This window comes from Mauremys mutica, chromosome 2 (genome assembly GCF_020497125.1).
Source record: "Mauremys mutica isolate MM-2020 ecotype Southern chromosome 2, ASM2049712v1, whole genome shotgun sequence".
Classification (NCBI taxonomy): domain Eukaryota; kingdom Metazoa; phylum Chordata; order Testudines; family Geoemydidae; genus Mauremys; species Mauremys mutica.
This window is the reverse complement of record NC_059073.1, coordinates 282,034,731-282,055,243: the sequence shown is the minus strand read 5'-3', so window position 1 is coordinate 282,055,243 and position 20,513 is coordinate 282,034,731. Positions and strand designations below refer to the sequence as shown.

Below are 20,513 nucleotides of genomic sequence, written 5' to 3'. Positions count from 1 at the left end.
CACTGTACCATTAATGTTAATTTTCAGTTAGATTTGAAGACTGAGGAAGTTCCAGAAGACTGGAAGAAAGCCAATGTACTGATTTTTTTAAAGGGTAACTGAAATGACCTTGGTAACTATAGGCCTGTCAGCCTGACATTGATCCTGAGAAAGATAATGAAGCAGCTGATATGGGACCCGATTAATAAAGAATTAAAGGAGGGTAATATAATTAATGCTAATCAACATGGGTTTATGGAAAATAGATCCTGTCTGTCATAGGTTTATTCCCCACTTTGAACTTTAGCGTCCAAAAGATGGGGACCTGCATGGATCCTTCTAAACTTAAATCCTAGTTTAGATCTGGTAATGCTGCCACCAGCCAGAGATTAGTGTCTGGCACACTTTCTGTTCCCCCAAAACTTTCCCTGGGGAACACAGATCCAAACTCCTTGGATCTTAACACAGGGGAAACATAACCATTCCCCCCCTCCTTTCCCCTCCCTGGGTTGCCTTGAGAGACTCCACACTGATTCAAACTCCTTGAATCTAAAACAAAGAGGGATTCACCTCCCCCTCTCCTTTCTTTCCCCCACCTGTCCCTGGTGAGTCAAACTAATCCCCTGGGGTCTCAAACAAGGGAAAAATCAAACAGGTTTTTAAAAAGAAAAGCTTTTAATGAAAGGAAGAAAAGTAAAAACTATCTCTGTAAAATCAGGATGGAAATGTTTACAGGGTATACAGCTTATAAAAACTAGAGGGACTCCACCCCCCCTCTTCTAGTATAAGCACAAATAACAGCAAACAAAAATAAAATATTTCTCCAGCAAAACACACATTTGCAAATACAGAAATCAATCAAAAAGACTAATCCGCCTTTTCTAATACTCACTATATTGAATAGAAGAGAATATTTCAGGAAGCTTGGAGAGCCTGGATGTATGTCTAGCCTCTCTTAATCCCAAGAGAGAACACCCCCCCAAAACAGAGAACACCCCCCAAAACAAAGACTTCCCTCCACAGAGATTTGAAATTATCTTGTCCCCTGATTGGTCCTCTGGTCAGGTGTTAGCCAGGTCCACTGAGCCTGTTAACCCTTTACAAGTAAAAGAGACCTTAACCCTTAACTATCTGTTTATGACACTGTCAAACTAACTTGATATCTCTTTTTTATGAGATTACAAGTTTGGTTGATAAAGATAAAAGTATTGCCGTAATATACTTAGACTTCTGTAAACTAGAACAATATAAATTAAACATGGCACACATTAAATGGGTGAAAACTGGCTAACTGATAGATTTCAATATAATTGAAAAGGGGGAATTGTTATTAAGTGGGTGTGTTTCTATTGGGGGTCCCTCAATAATTGGTTCTTGGCCCTGTGCTATTTAATATTTTTATCAGTGTGCTTGAAGATAACTTAAATAATTACTGATAAAGTTTACAGATGACATACAAATTGGTGGAGTCATTGATACAGAGCAGGGATTCAACATAACTCATCGATTCATAAGCTGAGTGCAAGCAAACTATGGGTTCTAATATGGCTAAATGTATACACGTGAGAACAAAGAGTGTAGGCCATACTTACACAGTGGGGTACTCTATCCTGGGAAGTAATGACCCTGAAAAAGATTTGGGGGTTGTGGTGGATAATCTGTTGAACGCGAGCTCCCAGTGTGATACTGTGGCCAAAAAAAGTAATGTGATTAAATAAACAGGAGAATCTTAAATAGGAGTAGAGAGGTTATACAGGAGTGATAGACTCAAGGAGTTCAGTCTATTTAGCTTAACAAAGATAAGGTTAAAGGTGACTTTGTTAGACTACAAGTATCTACCCAGGGAACAAATATATAATAATGGGCTCTTCAGTCTAGCAGAGAAAGGTACAACACAATCCAATGGCTGGAAGTTGAAGCTAAACAAATTCAGACTGGGAAAAAAAATTTTTAACAGTGAGGGTAATTAACCATTGGAACAATTTATCAAGAATTGTGGTGGATTCTGTATCACTGACAATTTTTAAATGAAGATTGGATGTTTTTCTAAAAGATCTGCTCTAGGAATAGAGGGGAAAGTCTCTGGCCTGTGTTATACAGGAAGTCAGACTAGATTATTACAGTGGGCTCTTCTGGCCTTGGAATCTATTAATCCATGACACATTTTGTTTTGATAATGTTAAAATGTTTCATGTCAAAGTATTATAATATTATATATAATATATTATATTATATATGTATATAATAACAATAATATAATATAAAAGTCTAAGCAAAACAAGAAAGTCAAAATAATCTATTTTGAAATACTCTATTTTGATTTTAACCTGTTTCAGATTTTTTTCAAACAAAAATTTCAATGAAATTGGCACATTGCTGGAAAACATTTTGATTTTGACAAAATGACCTTTTCCAATGGAAAACTGTTCCTTTTATATTTTGTTGACCACTCTAATACTTATATTCTGTAATGGTATACCAAGTGTTTCTATAATTCCTCAATGACCTGATGTTGTTCAGAGGTTTTCATAGATTCATAGTATACAGATAGGTTGACAATTTTGCTACCTGAAGTGTAATTAAAATTATTTTTCAAGACTAGTGTCCATGTTAAAATAAATGGGACTGGAAAAAGTTGGGAAAGAAATTAGTTAACTTTCTCTACAATAGATACACTGCTTTGAGTCATGATAGAATAGGTAACTCTCTTCTCCTTTGTAAAGTCTAGTACCATAAAAGAAAAGAGCTCAACAGTAGAACTGTAGAAAACAATCTGTGTTTATCTGGTAATCTTTCCATTTGATTTTGCTAATTTGGGGTAAAATTCTCATGAGTCCAGAGGTCCACCATGAAGCCTAGGCACTGCGTAAGCCCTAAATTTCACTATTGGTCAAGGATAAAATTCTGGCATTTCCTGCCTATGAACATAATTTTTTACTGGAAAAAAATCAAACTCTACCTTAAGACAATATGCAAAAATATTCACATCTTTCCTGTAATCCAATTTTTTTTTTAAGTTTTATAGAGAAATTGTGCAAGTTTGTGGAGAAATGAGCTTTTGATGATGATTTGGCAGGTTTTTTTATTAGGGTTGGAAGAGACCTCAGGAGGTCATCTAGTCCAGTCCACTGCTAAAAGCAGGACCAACACCAACTAAATCATCCCAGCCAGGGCTTTGTCAAGCCAGGCCTAAAAGACCTCTAAGATTGGAGATTCTATGACCTCCCTAGTAACCCATTCCAGTGCTTCACCACCCTCCTAGTAAAATAGTTTTTCCTAAAATCCAACCTAGACCTCCCCCATTGCAACTTGAGACCATTGCTCCTTGTTCTGTCATCAGCCACCACCAAGACGACCCTAGTGCCATCTTCTTTGGAACCTCCCCTTCAAGTAGTTGCAGGCTGCTATCAAATCCCCCCAGCCCCGCTCTTCTCTTCTGCAGACTAAATAAGCCCAGTTCCCTCAGCCTCTCCTCATAAGTCATGTGCCCCAGCCCCCTAATAATTTTCATTGCTCTCCACTGAACTCTCTCCAATTTATCCACATCCTTTCTGTAGTGAGGGCCCAAAACTGGATGCAGTACTCCAGATGTGGCCTCACCAGTGCCAAATAGAGGAGAATAATCACTTCCCTCAATCTGCTGGCAACACTCCTACTAATGCAGCCCAATATGCCATTAGCCTTCTTGGAAACAAGGGCACACTGTTGACTCATATCCATCTTCTTGTCCACTGTAATCCCCAGGTCCTTTTCTGCCGCTTAGCCAGTCGGTCCCCAGCCTGTAGCAGCGCATGGGATTCTTCTGTCCTAAGTGCAGGACTCTGCACTTGTCCTTGTTGAACCTCATCAGATTTCTTTTGGCCCAATCCTCCAATTTGTCTAGGTCACTCTGGACCCTATTCCTACCCTTCAGCATATCTACCTCTCCCCCCAGTTTAGTGTCATCTGCAAACTTGCTGAAGGTGCAATCCATCCCATCATCCAGATCATTAATGAAGATGTTGAATAAAACCGACCCCTGGGGCACCCCACTTGATACTGGCTGCCAACTAGACATCGAGCCGTTGATCGCTACCCATTGAGCCCAACAATCTAGCCAGCTTTCTATCCCCCTTATAGTCCATTCATCCAATCCATACTTCTTTCATTTGCTGGCAAGAATACTGTGAGAGACTGTATCAAAAGCTTTGCTAAAGTCAAGGAATAACATGTCCACTGCTTTCCCCTCATCCACAGAGCCAATTATCTCATCATAGAAGGCAATCAGGTTGGTCAGGCATGATTTGCCCTTGGTGAATCCATGTTGACTGTTCCTTATCACCTTCCTCTCCTCCAAGTGCTTCAAAATGGATTCCTTGAGGACCTAATCCATGATTTTTCCAGGGACTGAGGTGAGGCTGACCGGTCTGTAGTTCCCCGGATTCTCCTTCTTCCCTTTTTTAAAGATGGGCACTGTATTTGCCTGTTTCCAGTCATCCGGCACCTCCCCTGATTGCCACGAGTTTTCAGAGAGAATGGCCGATGGCTCTGCAATCATATCAGCCAACTCCCTTAGCACCTTTGGATGAATTGCATCCGGCCCCATGGACTTGTGTATGTCCAGCTTTTCTAAATAGTCCTTAACCTGTTCTTTCACCACTAAGGGCTGCTCTTCTCCTCCCTGTACTGTGCTTCCCAGTGCAGTAGTCTGGGAGCTGACCTTGTCTGTGAAGACTGAGGCAAAAAAAGCATTGAGTACTTCCGATTTTTCCACATCATCTGTCACTAGGTTGCCTCCCCCATTCGGTAAGGGTCCCACACTTTCCCTGACCACCTTCTTGTTGCTAACATACCTGTAGAAACCCTTCTTGTTACCCTTTACATCCCTTACTAGCTGCAACTCCAGTTGTGCTTTGGCCTTCCTGATTACACCCCTCCATGCTCGAGCAATATTTTTATACTCCTCCCTAGTCATCTGTCCAAGTTTCCACTTCTTGTAAGCTTCCTTTCTGTGTTTAAGCTCACCGAAAATTTCTCTGTAAGCCAAGCTGGTCACCTGCCATATTTGCTATTCTTTCTGCCCATCGAGATGGTTTGTTCCTGTGCCCTCAATAAGGCTTCTTTAAAATACAGCCAGCAATCCTGGACTACTTTCCCCCTCATATTAGCCTCCCAGGGGATCCTGCCCATCATTTCCCTGAGGGAGTTAAAGTCTGCTTTTCTGAAGTCCAGGGTCCATATTCTCCTGCTCTCCTTTCTTCCTTTTGTCAAAATCCTGAACTCAACCATCTCATGTTCACTGCTGCCAGGTTGCCACCCACTTCTACTTCCCCTACCAATTCTTCCCTGTTTGTGAGCAGCAGGTCAAGAGGAACACGGCCCCTAGTTGGTTCCTCAAGCACTTGCACCAGAAAATTGTCCCCAACACTCTCCAAAAACTTCCTGGATTGCCTGTGCACTGCTGTATTTTTCTCCCATCAGATGTCAGGGTGATTGAAGTCCCCCATGAGAACCAGGGCCTGTGATCTGGAAACTTCTGTTAGTTGTCCAAAGGAAGTCTCATCTACTTCATCCTCCCACCACAGCATCACCCTTGTTGCTCTTGCCTCTAAACTTAACCCAAAAACTCTCAACAGGCTTTTCTCCAGTTCCATACTGGAGCTCTGAGCAATCATACTGCTCTCTTACATACAGTGCAACTCCTCCACCTTTTTTCCCCCACCTGTCCTTCCTGGACAGTTTATACCTATCCATGACAGTTGTCCAATCATGTGAATTACCCCCCCCCAAGTGTAAATTACCATTTACTTTTATGCAAATAGTGAACAATTGGCGCTAAAACTATTTCATTTTACACTGAACTATGTTATATAGATAGTACAGATGTAGTGACTAGTTTAGATTGGTCTCTGTGGGACAGTTCCTCATCTGGTGTAATTCAGCTTAACTCAGTTTACCCCAGCTGTGGATCTGGCTCTGCATCTGTAGGAAACACTCACTTCCAAGTTAGAGGCATTCTGTGACTATTTCCTCAAAACTCTAATAAATGACCTTTGCACAAGTGTAACTAATGAAATATGGTGCAAGACAGTGGAGAAGCAGGCGCCTTTCTGGTTTTGACAGTGCCTGTTCCAGCCCCGTATGCTGTGTTAACCCACAAAAAATATCTTGTTCACAACACAGGTTACTGAAGAGGAAATGGTATGACTTAGAGTTTACTATTCAAGACTCATTCACTGGATTGAGAGTACCGGGCATTATAACTGTGATAACTTCGTTTTTCTGACAAACCTATCAGAAGCTGGGAAATTAGCTTCCCCATTCATGTTTTACTTTTAAAGCTTTGATCATGTTACACTCCCAGATTCTGCACTACTCCTTATCCCAACAAATGTCTGTGTTGCCATGATAACCACAATAAATCGTGCAAAGGGAAACCAAGAGAAATGCAAATGCAATTTACGTGAGTGCATTGAAAGACCCACAGTTATGGCTAAATATCTCTTTGTGTTGAGGGCATTATATACAATCGAAACAAGATCTCCTTGGGGGAGATGGTTATGCATTCAAATCTATTCTAACTTTTCCATATCTGTAATTCATTTTTTATATATTTAAGAATTTTAGAACAGGTGGGGAGAACGATTGTGTGCTTGTGTGTCTGAAGAAGGATGCCTAGAGGAGAAAATGTCTCCTGCTTCACTTGAAAGATGCTGGTTGAAGAGGGATTTACTAGTCACAGTTTGGCAGAGTTGCTAGAACCTTACTTTATTTTCTCCTGTTAGTAGAATTTATTGTTGCTGCCTGGGAGAAGAGTTAAAGGAAGTGTCTATCTGAGCATTTATTAATGAATATTCCTGTCTGACATCCATGACAAGAAAACCCACAGTTCTGCCCACTCATTGCGTCCCATGGGGCTTCCAACAGTGAAGTAGAGTGTCTGCAGCAGAGTCACTGGAGATGTGCATTAGAGGGGAAAAAAGCAATTTTGATGCATCTCATAAAATGTTGAGTTCAAGAAGAGATTTTTCTCTACATACAGGAGACATTTAAAATGATCTCTGTGAAGCCAGTTGGCACTGTGACTAACCTATTATAGTGTGGAGTGTTTAGAATTTTGACGTACTTATCTTAGAAGTAAACACCTCATTTACTTCTGTGCTTCCCAAGTGCATCGTTAAAAGTATTAACACAGTGGGCCAAACCTTGTAGTCCTTTTTCAGGCAAAGTGCCTATTAAAGACATTGGACCATATTCTGCTCAACGTACGTTGGTGAAAAGCCAGAGTCAGCTGCCATAACTGAGAGACTAATGACAGTTTGCCTAAATCCGAACTGCAAGATTGGATGCAGCATTGCTAGAGAGTAGGTATTTTTGGTGCAATCCAATCCTTCTGTCTTCCAGAGCCTTCACATCAAGGGTGAGTATCAGAATACTCCACTGGAAAGGACAAAAACCCACTTTCAAGAAAGACTTCACAGTTAAGTAAAACTGCACCCATGTGTTAAGTGTAGCAGCATGAAAGTTCAAATATTACAAAACCCTTCTACCAACTGTATTTTCTATTCAATGTATTAGGAAAAGTTTTAATTTCAATTGGTATTTCTATTATCTCAGCCAGTGCTGGCAGCAGCCATCTTGCTGAAAGGTACCAATTTGTGACACTCTCAGTATGAGAACCTGTAATAACCTAGTACACCTGTGACACCTTAATCTCCCTTTTGTAACTGAGATGCACTGACAGTAAAGAAATATGGAAGAGACATGCTTGCAGCCTACGCATATGGCAGAGAAAGAAAACAAAAATCTGCACAGATTCTATAATGGAACAGAAAATGATAGGTAGGACTTAGGTCCAGAAAATTTGGTTATATCGGAGATGCCTCCTCCCCATCCAAACTTAATGGAGCTGTCTTTTCTGTCATGTATTTTTAGGTGCCAGTCATTGTAGCATTCCCACTCAGTGCTTTAAGAGACAGAGACAAAACCCCCCACTCCTCATCGGTTTAACCCAGGGGTGGGCAACCGATAGCAAGTGTGCCGAAGGTGGCACGTGAGCTGATTTTCAGTGGCAATCACATTGCCCAGGTCCTGGCCAGTGGTCTGGGGGGCTCTGCATTTTAATTTAATTTTAAATGAAGCTTCTTAAACATTTTAAAAACCTTATTTACTTTACATACAGCAATAGTTTAGTTTTATATTATAGACTTATAGAGAGAGACCTTCTAAAAACATTAAAATGTATTACTGGCACGTGAAACCTTAAATTAGAGTGAGTAGCAGGGGCGGCTCTAGGTTTTTGGCCGCCCCAAGCAGTCATGCCCGGGAGGCGCCCCCGAGCCGCGGGAGCAGCGGACCTCCGGCGGGCATGACTGCAGAGGGTCCACTGGTCGCGCAGCTCGGCTGGACCTCCCGCAGCTGCGGGCGGTTCGCAGGTCCGGCGGCTCCGGTTGAGCTGCCGCAGTCATGCCTGCGGGAGGTCCAGCCGAGCCGCGGGACCAGCGAACCGTCCGCAGTCATGCCTGCGGGAGGTCCACTGGAGCCGCCGGCCGAGCGTCCCCTCCGCAGTCATGCCTGCGGCAGGTCCGCTGCTCCCGGGGCTCCGGTGGACCTCCCGCAGGCATGACTGCGGCAGGTCCGCCGGCCCAGCCTGCCGCCCCCCCGGGAAAGGGCCGCCCCAGGCGGGTGCTTGCCCCGCTGGGCTCTGGAGCCGGCCCTGGTGAGTAGGGCACATACAAATCGCACCTGAGTTCATCCCTACACAGCTGTCTACCCACCCAGGCAGTGCCTTCCCACCTACACTGCTACTTTCAGCCATGTACTGCCTCCACACTGCTGGAGCCTTTCCCTGTCAGAGGGGAAGACTTTGGCAGTGGGGAAAGTCTCTGGCAATCCCCTGCTGCTAGAGCCCTTCTCTGCCACAGTGAAAGACTCCAGAAGTGGGGAAGGGATCTGGCAGAAGGGAAGCAGAGGGGAAAGGCGGTGAAAGGCTCTGGCAGTGGGGAGCAGCTAAAGCCTTCCACACTGCTTCCTTCGCCAAAGCCTTTCACTGACATGTGTAGCTACACTCTGCAGTGTGGACCCAGCTTGTTCTTCATTGCAGCTTGAAGCTACACATGCCCTACTGTAGTAGGGTGGTCCCCTGCTTCTGCCCTGAAGGGCTTAAAACAGCCCAGGAGGGGGCTGTGGCTGGGGCAAGAAGCCTGGGCTGATTGGGGAAAGCAGGCTCAGCTGTGGCCATGCCCCAGTCAGGCCCAGCTGGCCCCTATAAGAGGCTGTGAGCCAGAAGAGGGAGAAGGGCCAGGCTGCAGGGAGCTAGAGACAAAGTACCGGAGTGGAGCAGGGCTGGGGACAGGCTGGGGAGCTCCAGCCTGGAGAGCCCCAGGCTGCGGCCTAGCACAAGGTCAACAGGTACTGGGGGTTGCAGAGGGCAGCCCAGGGGCAGGCCAAGGCAGCAGGTCCAAACCCAACCTTGCCAGTGATGAGTAGGCTGATACTGCCGTCTGCCACAGGGCGTGGGGGCTAGATGAGGACTGGCAGTAGCCTTATACTGAGGTGAGGTGGAGAGAGGGGAGACCCTAGGACAGAAAGGGGTTACTGCCAGGGGGCGGCACCCTGAGTAAAAGGGCACTGGGTCCAGGGAGGGACATGGGGAGGGCAGAGGACAGGTGGATCACTGGCCTGCAGAGGGCGCTCCGGATGCTGGAATGAGCTAATTCCCTGAGAGACCAGCAGGAGGCACCGCAGGGGTGAGTCCGCACGTCTACACCTACACACAGCCAAAGGTGCGGTAGAGTGTAGATGTAGCCTAACAGTATGTCTACACAGCAGCCTAGGGTTGCCAGGCATCCGGTTTTCTACTGAAACACCCAGTTGAAAAGGGACCCTGGTTGCTCCAGTTGGCACCGCTGACCCAACCGTTAAATATCTGGTCAGCGGTGCAGCAGGGGCCCAGGGCTAAGGCAAGCTCCCTGCCTGCCTTAGCTCTATGTGGATCCAGGAAGCAGCCGCTAGGTCCTAGTGGCTCCTAGGCACATGGGCGGCCAGCGATGCTCCGCACGCTCCCCTTGCCTCAGTGCCGGTCCCACAGCTCCCATTGACCAGGGAACCCGAATCGGCTCAATCAACATCAAACATCCATCTGCAGCTCCTGGAAAACAGTCTCCTCCTTAGAGGATAAAGCTGACGATGCTGAAAATATAAGCCCCCATTTCAATATATGCTTCCTGTGTCTTCCTGAAGTAGTAGGAAAAGCCCAGTATAAGTAACTGTTTTTGTCAGTGGATCCCAGTTCTCTGTCTAGGTAGTATGCTGGTTGTTTATACCTCAGTGACAGCAGCAGTGCACTAATGTGAGGCTATTTGCCAAAGGCAAACCCAGTGGGCCTGACTGTGACCTCACATTTATAGGTGCTGTTGACAGTGGAGTTACTCCTGATTTACACTTGTGCAAGTGAGATCAGAATCTGCACTGCAGTGTCTAGTATGGAAAAGTGTTCTGCAAATGTACCACATGCACCGTGAAAGCTGTGATAAAGTTTTGCATGGGTCCTGTGCTCTGCAGAAATAACACCTTCTATATTTTCTTACACCGTGCAATTCCGAGCCAGCAGCACTTGCTCAGCACTTGTTTTTGAAAAATGCCATTATTGGTTTGTTACAATGGGGTGACTAATTGGGTCATATGGAATGTGCTTGCTGCCTGCTGCCATGAAGGAGTGCTTTACTGTTCCTTATACTCCCTTAAAGCAGGCAAAGGTAACTTTAACTTACACCTCCCTTTGTGTTTCATAATGGGCCAAATCTGACACCCTGCTGTGGCTGCTTTGTGCCACCCTGATTTTGCAAAGAAGCTGAAAAGCCAACAGCTTGAGCCAGCTGAGGATTCCTCCTGAATGGGGAGATCCTTACATAGCATCAAGTTGCTGTAGTGACTGCTAGGCCATCCCATCCCAGGATGTAGTATCTGGTGCAGGGACAGTTGTCTGAGGAAAGATGGCATACCTTTGCCCATTCCCCTGGGGTCCTGCACGGTCCTGCTTTTGCTGTCTTCCTAGTTTCTCATCTGTGTAACTGCACTGACTCCAATGGTGTAACATAACACCTGATTTACCCTGGTGTCAGAATCAATCCCATTGAGTTCCATGGGAACTGAGCCTGCTAATGCCACTGTTGTACTGAGTCCACCCACTGAATACCAAGGTCCAGGTGACTCTACTTTGCTACTTACATTCATTTTCTGATCCATGATTCTCCCCTTACACCTGTGGGTAGATCCTACTATCAGGTGCAGGAGGGCAACTCCCATTGAAGTCAGTGGGAGTTTCATAGGTCCCCAATATCTAGTTTACACTACTGTTTATGACATCAATAGAGCTGGTTGGAAACCAGAATTTCCATTCCACAGTAAAATTCTGACATTTTGAAATGTGTTTTCGTTTGGAATCAGAACAAAAAGTCAAAAATTCCCATGAGAAAAGGTGGGTGAGGTAATGTCCTTTATTGGGCCAGCTTCTGCTGAGACAAGCTTTTGCGCTTACACAGAGCCCTTCACCAGGTCTTGTAACTATCAAAATGTTTTGTTTTGCTAATGTGAAAACAAAATATAATATCATAATATATAATATTAAAAATAATATTTAATATAATAAAAAGGTTGAAACAAAATGAAACTCTAATGTCAAAGCAAAACTTTTTGAAACTATCAAAATGTAATGAGAATGCAGAACATTTCATCAAAACTGATGCATTCCCACAAACCATTTCAATTTTGATGAAAAACTGTTCCATCAAAAGAGTTTGACTAGCTCTAGTCATCAGCTCTGAATCTAAATCTAAAGGGGCACAAGTTGATGTAACTTACAACCTGAGGAAAAATGCCTGGAAAAATACTGTAGGTGCAAGCAAATTAGTGTGTCCTAGAGGAATAATTTTAACTTCATTGGCAAATATTAAACAACAAAATCTTTACATTTGTTTTCACATTCACATATGTGTAGGCATTTAGATTTGTTGCATCAGTTTCATCAAGACACAGCAGACGGGACTAGACTTGCTGTCAGTCTCTTCATTGATATGATTAGAGCAGTCACACTGCTAACAAAGGTTTTAGAGTGCTCATTTAGTATAAGATGCTTGGAAATCTATTTCTCCATAGCATAATGCCTAAGGTCCATGAAACACTGAAGGGCAATATATTAAAAAAAAAAGCCTGGCACTAAAAGAACTGATATCAGGCATAGCTGACTTGACAACATGCATTTGGACAAGTGCTCAGACCATGGACTACATGTCAGTCACGGTCTACTGGGTGCCATTTCCTAGTATCCATATCCCTTCCACCACCACCCCCAGCAAAATGCTGCCCCAAAATGAGCATTTCTCAGTTTCTCCCTTTGGTAAAGAACACACTGCCACTCAACATTTTTGGTCCAGTTACAAAATGACTTACTTCCCAGGCCCAGAGATATGCGTGTGTGTATGCTTGAGAGAGAGTGAGTTTGAAATTGTCATGTCTGATGATAAATCCAAAATATCTAAATTGAAAGTAATGGCAACTAAAAGTCAGTCAGATGTTTTTGTCATTTTTGGATGTAACAGCAAGAGGCATTCTTGATGATGACAGATATATTAAGCCTTAACTCACTGAAAAAGTCTGTGGTTATTTCAGTCACTCTCTTAAAGCCTATTGTATTTCTAGGTGAACTTTAGAAGTACAACAATCTTCCAGAACTGAAACGTACATTGGAGGAGCCCATTTGTTTGAATTGCCCATATTATATTGTGGAGTGATCCCAATTACCAAAAGAAATATAAAGTGTCTAGTGATTAAACATCAGGATGCAATTTAGCAAAAGGTATTAGTTTGAACTCTGAACAATGAACACTTATGAAACACTTTCGCTGTCTATTTAAGCCTTTTGAATTGATAACAGGATAAATTAACTTTGGCAGTGCATCCCTTTGCCAAGTTCTCCTACTTAGACTAATTTTAAAACTGAACTCTTAGAAGAATGAAACTATCTGATTATGGACAATGTGCTGCCGGGTGTGGAAAATGATCATAGACCAACTAAGACTGAGCGATTAGAATTAATAATCTCTACTTTTCCAGGCCACAGTTCAAACTCTTTAAATGTTCTGGATTAATCTGGGATAGAGCATTGCAAAAGTGTTCTATTTACTTTCCTGAGGGAAGGCATTTGGCAAAGGATCCATATCTTGTGCAGAGACTAGGAAATTAGTTCAGCTGTGGCTGGGATGATAGGTACCTTCAGAAGTTTTAATTATGATCTTCTCCAATACCCAAAACTGAAAAACAATAGGACAGATTCTCAGCTGGACTGACTTCAGCAGAGCTATGACAATTTACATCAGCTGAGGATCTGGCCAGCTTTAACTGCATTGATATTTAAGGGCCAGATTCTTATACTCTGGCTCATGCTGACTACTCGTGGAGTAAAGTACTGTTCAGTATGAGTAAGTGTATCACAATCTAGCTACAAATATCTGAATTGCTCTAGTGACTTTCAGGAAAAAAATTGTTTAGAGATTTGGTGACCAAATTCTGCAATACATGCACCCGTGTAGTCAATGAGCCAACTTCTGCCCTTAGCTACACTGGTGTAAATCCAGAGTAAGAACTTAATTGACTTCAGCGGAGTTACTCCAGGCACACACCAGTACAATAGAACACTATTGGGTGTCCTGTACATATTACCTGAGGGCAGAATTTGACCCACTGACTTTACAGATGAATATTAATTGTGTGCTACATAACAAGCCTAAATTTGGAGCTCACAAGCAAAGCTCAAAGCTGGTATCTGAGCTGCTTCTTCTGCATTATTTAGTGATATGCTTATCTGTTTCTTTTTATAAACCATGTTCCAGGTAAAGTTTTGCATGATGTCATCTTTTAAAAAACCAAATCACATAGAATACATGACCAGCAGTTTCTAATTACGAGTAAATTGTTCCTACTTCCTTTGGGACAGATTGTATCTGGCCTTTGCACAGATGAACAATGGGGAGAGTGGTATATAAGAATTGTTGAACTAGATTAAATTAGTGCTCCATCTACTTTGGTTCCCTTCTCACCAAAAGTCCCCACTACCAGATATTTCAGACGAAGTGTACAAGAAACTCTTCCGTGACAGTTATGGGATATCCTGCCCTTAGGGAAAGTTTCCTCATAGCCCTGAATCATGAGGTATTATCCCTTCCAAAGCAGGACCAATTCCCAGACAGATTTTTGCCCTAGATGGCCCCTTTAAGGATTGAACTCACAACCGTGAGTTTAGCAGGCCAATGCTCAAACCACGGAGCTATTCCTAGTGAACATCTATTAGTAGGATCTCTGGTTTATGGTTATTTTTTCTCTCCTTTTTTAACCTACATTTTTCTAGGCTCTTTTAAAAAGTGAATTTAGCCTTTCTGAAAGCTCTCGAGAGTGCAGTCTTCTATTTACTGGACCTCTACAACAGGTACATATAGGAAGCAATGCAAACTTCCTTACACAGCAGCAGAAATGTGCACTGCTTTTCTTATCCCCACAGCTAAGAGTTAGATAGGTGGTAGTTTGGTTTTCGTTATCAGTTAATTCTTGGCCTTTCTGATGAGGAAGGGGGCCCAATTACTGGGTGCAAATTGTTGCAAAGGAATGGTGCCAATCATGGTGATTTTATGATATCCATAGCTGTCCACTTGGAACAGGGCAAACATCTCCACTATTTCACATGGCCCTGTAAACAGCCATGATATAATACGTATATTTGATCACTGCTGAATTGGACCAGGTACAATGAAGCCTCCATGTTCCATTATCGGTGTTTTTAGCCATTCAGTCCCTCCTATTATTACATTTTTCACATTCAAAGGCTGACTATTTGAAGGCTTTGAAGGTTAAAATGATCTGCCAGTCATGAAATCATTAATTACTGCCATGCTGACTTGTGTTCCTCCAGCAAAACAGTGATGACATGTCAGCCATCCTGCGTTGGCTAAAGTTGTGATGTCATTATTGGCAGTATCCTCTTCCGACAGTAATGACATGGCCATTTGACAACTTCCTACAATTAACCAGGTATTTTAATTCTTGACCATCTCAAGGGGTGCTGTGTATTCCTGAAATGCCAGCACAAACCCCATGCTCTATATAAATCCCACTTAATCTCTCAAAATAGGTCTTCAGTTAGACTTAAGTGGTATATAGGCCTGGTGCTGGCCCTTTGCACAGGGGTATATTTCACCCTCAGTGCGCAGAGGCTCCCTGGCCACCCATGCGCCTAGGGGCTGCAGGGACCTGGCAGCTGCTTCCTGGGAGCTGTGATAAGCACTGCCTGGACCCCACCCCTCAATCCCCTGCCCCAGCCTGGAGCCCCCTCCTGCACCCCAAACCCCTCATTCCTCGCCCCACTCCAGAGCCCACACCTCCAGCTGGAGCCTGCACCCCCTCCCATACTCTGAACCTCTCGGCCCGGAGCCCTCTCCTGCACCCCAAACCCCTCATCCTTGGCCCCACCCCAGAGCCTGCACTCCCAGCCAGAGCTCTTACACCCCTTCTGCACCCCTGCCCCAGTCCAGTGAAAGTGAGGGTTGGATAGAGTGAGTGATGGAGGAAGGGGGTATGGGGCCTCGGAGAAGGGATGGGGCAGGGGGCGGGGCAGGGGTGTTCGGTTTTGTGCCATTAGAAAGTTGGCAACCCTACCCTCCATCCCAACCCTACCAGCATGAAAGCATGGTGCTAGCCCATGCGGGGCCCTAAGCAGGAATATTTTGGGGGCCCCCATACCACATATAATAAAAAGCGAATAGGAGTCCCCCATGAGCTACTCGGGACCATAAGCAATTGTTTAATTTTCTTATGCTTAGCTTCGGCCTTGCATGAAGGCTTTTGTATTGCTTTGATGTTTTCACTTTATAAATGAATAAAACAACTGAATCGATAAATATTAACATAACACATATTGCTGTGGCAACTCAGACTTGACACAAAAAATTAAAAACGAATTACATAAACCACCCACAGTGGGGAGCTTTAGTGGAGATAAATCTACTGCTGCTCATGCCAGAAAAACAGATTGTCTAGAATCAAAACAAAACCAAAAACACTCCCACGTTGAACAAAATAAAATAAATACACCTGGGTCTCTCTTTGGAACCGATGATGAAGCTTTGATGACCCTGCAATGTGTACTGGAAATGCGGGAGATCAGGCCAAATGAGAATGGGTTTACCAGGGCTGGCATCAATTACTTGTAATACTTGAAGCTCACATCATCTCCTGATACTCAGAATGGGATTGCCAGCGATCCCCAGATTCATGGGACAAGCTGGTTTTTTTTTCCACAGGTCTTCCCCTCAAGTGTAGCTTTCAGGACAAATCAAAAAGTGTGTTGTGATGATGTTCCATCCTGATGCAGTATCACAGCACAATGGAATTTTGTCCCTATGGGACAGCTTTGGCACTACACAACATCTTCACTAGTAACTGACATCATGTCATCACATGTCATTGTGAATGTTGTGGACAGGAGGGGGTTAGGAAGAGTCCCTAGATCTTGATGCCAGCCCCGGCAGTTAGTAAATAGTGAAAAGTTTTTGATTGACTTTACCTTTGCTATGCAAGGTAATAATTACTTGACAATCCTAATGTTCTTCAGATCAATGGAGTCACACAGTCTATTCTCAGACACGTCACAATTTCTCATGTCTACAGGTGCATAGCCTTTAATGCACAAATGAACTTGAGATGTCACCCAGATTACACTAAACTTTCAACATGAAACAGTTGTTTCTGTTGTTCTAGTGTTATAACCAATACTCTGCCATTAAGATTACTTGGTGCTAAGTCGCATGCACATTGCATTAAAAAAACTTTTATGGCTGAGTGCCTTGTGTGCAGTGTGCTTTGCATATTAGCTGCTCCCCTGTGTATTTTACTGTTTTTAAAGATATACTTTTAGGCATAGGCAGCAAAGAATCCTGTGGCACCTTATAGACTAACAGACATTTTAGAGCATGAGCTTTCGTGGGTGAATACCCACTTCGTCGGATGCAAGAGAAAGAGAAAGTTACTTTTAGGCATGTAACTTTCTGACTAAGACAAAACTGTAACCCAATGATTAGGGAGCACTCTTTGGCCTGTGTGCACTGATGCTGAGCTGTGCCTGGCAATTTTATGTAGCTTATTCTTAAGCACAGGGTACAGACTTGGTCATGCATAATTTAATTTATTAAAGTTAAAATATACATTAGACCTCATGCCCTCTGAAGCAGGAAACCAGTAATTTAATTTAAAATTAATTTGCTATGAAAGCAGAAAGACATTTGAAAGGACCGGTACAAACTTGACATTCTGAGAACATTTGTATGAAAAGCAATTTACTTAACCAACCACTCTCCTTTTCTCCAGTGTTATTTCAGATAGTTATAGTTTTAATAAGAGATTTTTTTCCCTCATACCTTCTGCTGCCTTCTGCAGTGAGGTAGCTGTAGAATCAAGGGAGTTGGGGTATGACTTGTGGGGAGGGAGGGGACAGAGAAACTTGTTTAAAACATTATTGTTAAAATCCAGTTACACTTGTAATCTTTTTCTCAGCATGAAAGTCCCTCTAAGTATTTCAGCATAAGTCTTTGAAATCATCTTGAGCTTTATTAATATTTTAGTAGCAGCGGCAGTAATGACATAAAGTATGGTAATACTTTGTTAAGCTATTGGAGTTACAGGCTAGATTCTCAGCTGGTGTAAATGAGTGGAGTTATGCTGATTTATACATATCTAGCCTTACAAATTTAGGGTCCAATCCTACAAACACAACCAGGCATAATTCTTAGTACTCCAAGTACTATAGAATTCAGCAATAGTGATCATCGCACCTGCTAATAAGTGTCAGAATTTAATGGCACTACTTGTAGTAGTAAGCACTGTGCCAAGTAGTAACTATTGGCAGAATCTGGCATTCAGTTTCATTCAGAACTGGGGCTCTGATTAAGCAGTCCATCCCTGTTCAGTAGAGCATCTGAGCATGTGTGTAACTTTAAGCATGTGTTAAGTCTCATTGATTTTATTGGGCTCCAGAATGTACTTAAATGCTTTGCTGAATGGGATAGACTTAGTTCATGAATTGGGGCCTATGTGGAAACAACGATAACGGAAAGCTGGCCATGATGCGAGAAGGTTATGATGCCCCATCTTCTGTTTTAAGAGTGTTTTATCTTTTTCGATGTTCTGTGGGTTTCCTTCCTCTTAAATTTGTATCTTTCCTTCTTTTCATGTGGTTTTCTTTCTACCATTAAGTACAGATGTGTACGATACTATAGGATATTGCAGGCCTACCTACCTGTGGTGCTTATGCTAAGGCTGTCTAGCACTTTTGTCGGTCAAGGGTGTGAAAAACACCCCCCTGGTCAACATAAGTTTCACCACAAAAGTGCCATTGTGAACAGCACTATGCCGACATAGCTACCGCTGCTTGTTGGGGGTGTTTTAATTATGCCGACAGGAGAGCTCTCCCCCATCTGCATAGAGCGGTTACATGGGAGACCGTACAGTGTCGCAGCTTCAGTGGTACAGCTGTGCTTCTATAAGGTCTGTAGTGTAGACACTGCCTGAGTACCACTGCCTGATTTTCTGACTGCAGATTGCATCTCTCGATTATTTGGCTGAACTGAAATCACCTCTTTGTGTCGTTTCTGGTCACTGGAGACAAATTCTCTTGCAAAAAATAGAGACTGAAAATGGACAAGATTGCAAGACGATTCCTCCCTCTAACAACAATGCCTGAGAAGAAGGCTGCTCCCTCTTCTTTTTTTTTTGTTTTTTTTTACAGCAAAGCATCTTAACATACAATTGCTAAGCCTGAAAAGTTACAGCATAAGCATGTGTAATCTTGTTGCTTGCCATTTTGCCTTAAAGAGTCATCCCTCAGTGTGTATAGTTCTAGCTGAGGAGTTCTGCTTAAAAAATAAAAGCATGCTGCCAAAAAACAAGAAAATAAACATATCTAGGATTATCTCCAGCAGGAAAAACAGCTGCAACTAAAGGGGCAGCAATGCAAAAGCCCAGGAGTCCCGAGTCAGACCTCTGAGATTTGTGAAGAGTTAAGTGAGTTGTCCGTGGATAAACAATTGAAGGCTGAGCTGCCTCCACCACCGCCACCACTACTACTAGGGCAAAAAGAGGTAACAGAAACAACTTTCCTACCTGATATTGCATGCAATCAGTAGACCAAGATAATAGTGCATGTGATAGAGATTAAGGTGGGTTTATTTGGTTTGAAAAAACAAAGAACCTCTCCAATGGCAAGGAAGAAATAATAGGTAGTAGCTTTGGTAGCCTTGATAAAGGAGCAGAGGTTCTTATAAAAACACTGAAGAACTTGGAAAATGCATTAAAAATAAAAAATATTTGCAAGTGGTATCCAAGTGGTATCAAGAACTGCAACCATAGAAGAAACTGTAAAGTTACCATCTGTGGCTTTAGGATCTGAGGTGCATGCTATTCCCTTCTGAAAAGTGACTATGTAAACAAAGAGCTGTTTCTTGGATGCAGTCAGAGGCATGTCTGGTGATTTCATTGGATTAAAATATTTTTTTTTCCTTTTAGCACTGCAGAGCCAACACACAGCTATGAGAATTTAAGCACCTAGCACACAAATAATAAATAAATAGTAATCCCTGCTGTAATTCAGTTGGTGTCAGCTAAAGTGTGGGTTTCCAACTGCCTCTCAGACTTCTCTGGGAGGTATGCATATGTGACGATGCGGTTCTGGCGGGACCCAACTGAGAGTGCCAATTCAGGACAAATCGCTTAAACAGGGCAGTTACAGCCCAAGGCTGGGTTTTTTTCACCTCTAAGGCAAACCAAACCAGCCAGACAAAGAGGACTTTGGTCTCACCCCACTGGCTAACCACAAGTCACAAGCAATTCCCTTAGACACTCCAGTTTCCCAGTATCACCACCAGTGCCTCTCGTCCTGGGAATGAATGGTTATGAAAACCAACACCCCAATAAAAGAAAAAAGGTTCTCTTGATCCCAAAGAATCAAGCCCCAGACCCAGGTCAATATACACATCAGATCTTACCCACAAATCACGCTGTTGCCAATCCTTTAGAATCTAAAATCTAAAGGTTTATTCATAAAAGGAAAAAGATATAGATGAGAATTAGAATCGGTTAAATGGAATCAATTACATACAGTAATGGCAAAGTTCTTAGTTCAGGCTTGTAGCAGGGATGGAGTAAACTGCAGGTTTGAATCAAGTCTCTGGAGTACATCCCCTGGTGGGATGGGTCATTCAGTCCTTTGTTCAGCTTCAGTTTGTAGCAAAGTTCCTCCAGAGGTAAGAAGCAGGATTGAAGACAAGATGGAGATGAGGCATCAGCCTTTTATAGTCTTTTTCCAGGTGTAAGAACACTTCTTTGTTCTTACTGTTGAAAATTACAGCAAAATGGAGTTTGGAGTCACATGGGCAAGTCCCTGCATACTTTGCTGAGTTACAAGGCGTATCTGCCTTCTCTCAATGGGTCAGTTGTGTAGCTGATGGTCCTTAATG

The 20,513-nt window shown here is 43.1% G+C and overlaps 1 protein-coding gene across 3 annotated transcripts in view; it reads left to right on the top strand.

The window, feature by feature from the left end:
- LOC123363577 (sodium channel protein type 5 subunit alpha-like) overlaps window positions 1-20,513 on the top strand; it is a 276,479-nt gene that overhangs the window by 157,674 nt on the left and 98,292 nt on the right. Inside the window, exon 17 of one of the 3 annotated variants that reach the window (XM_045004716.1) lies at window positions 18,966-19,139. The exons of 1 other annotated variant lie outside the window; for it this stretch is intronic. In XM_045004716.1, the coding sequence (XP_044860651.1) occupies window positions 18,966-19,139 (174 nt within the window). The remainder of the gene's footprint in view (window positions 1-18,965; window positions 19,140-20,513) is intronic. One more of the 3 variants, XM_045004714.1, reaches the window with a different exon arrangement.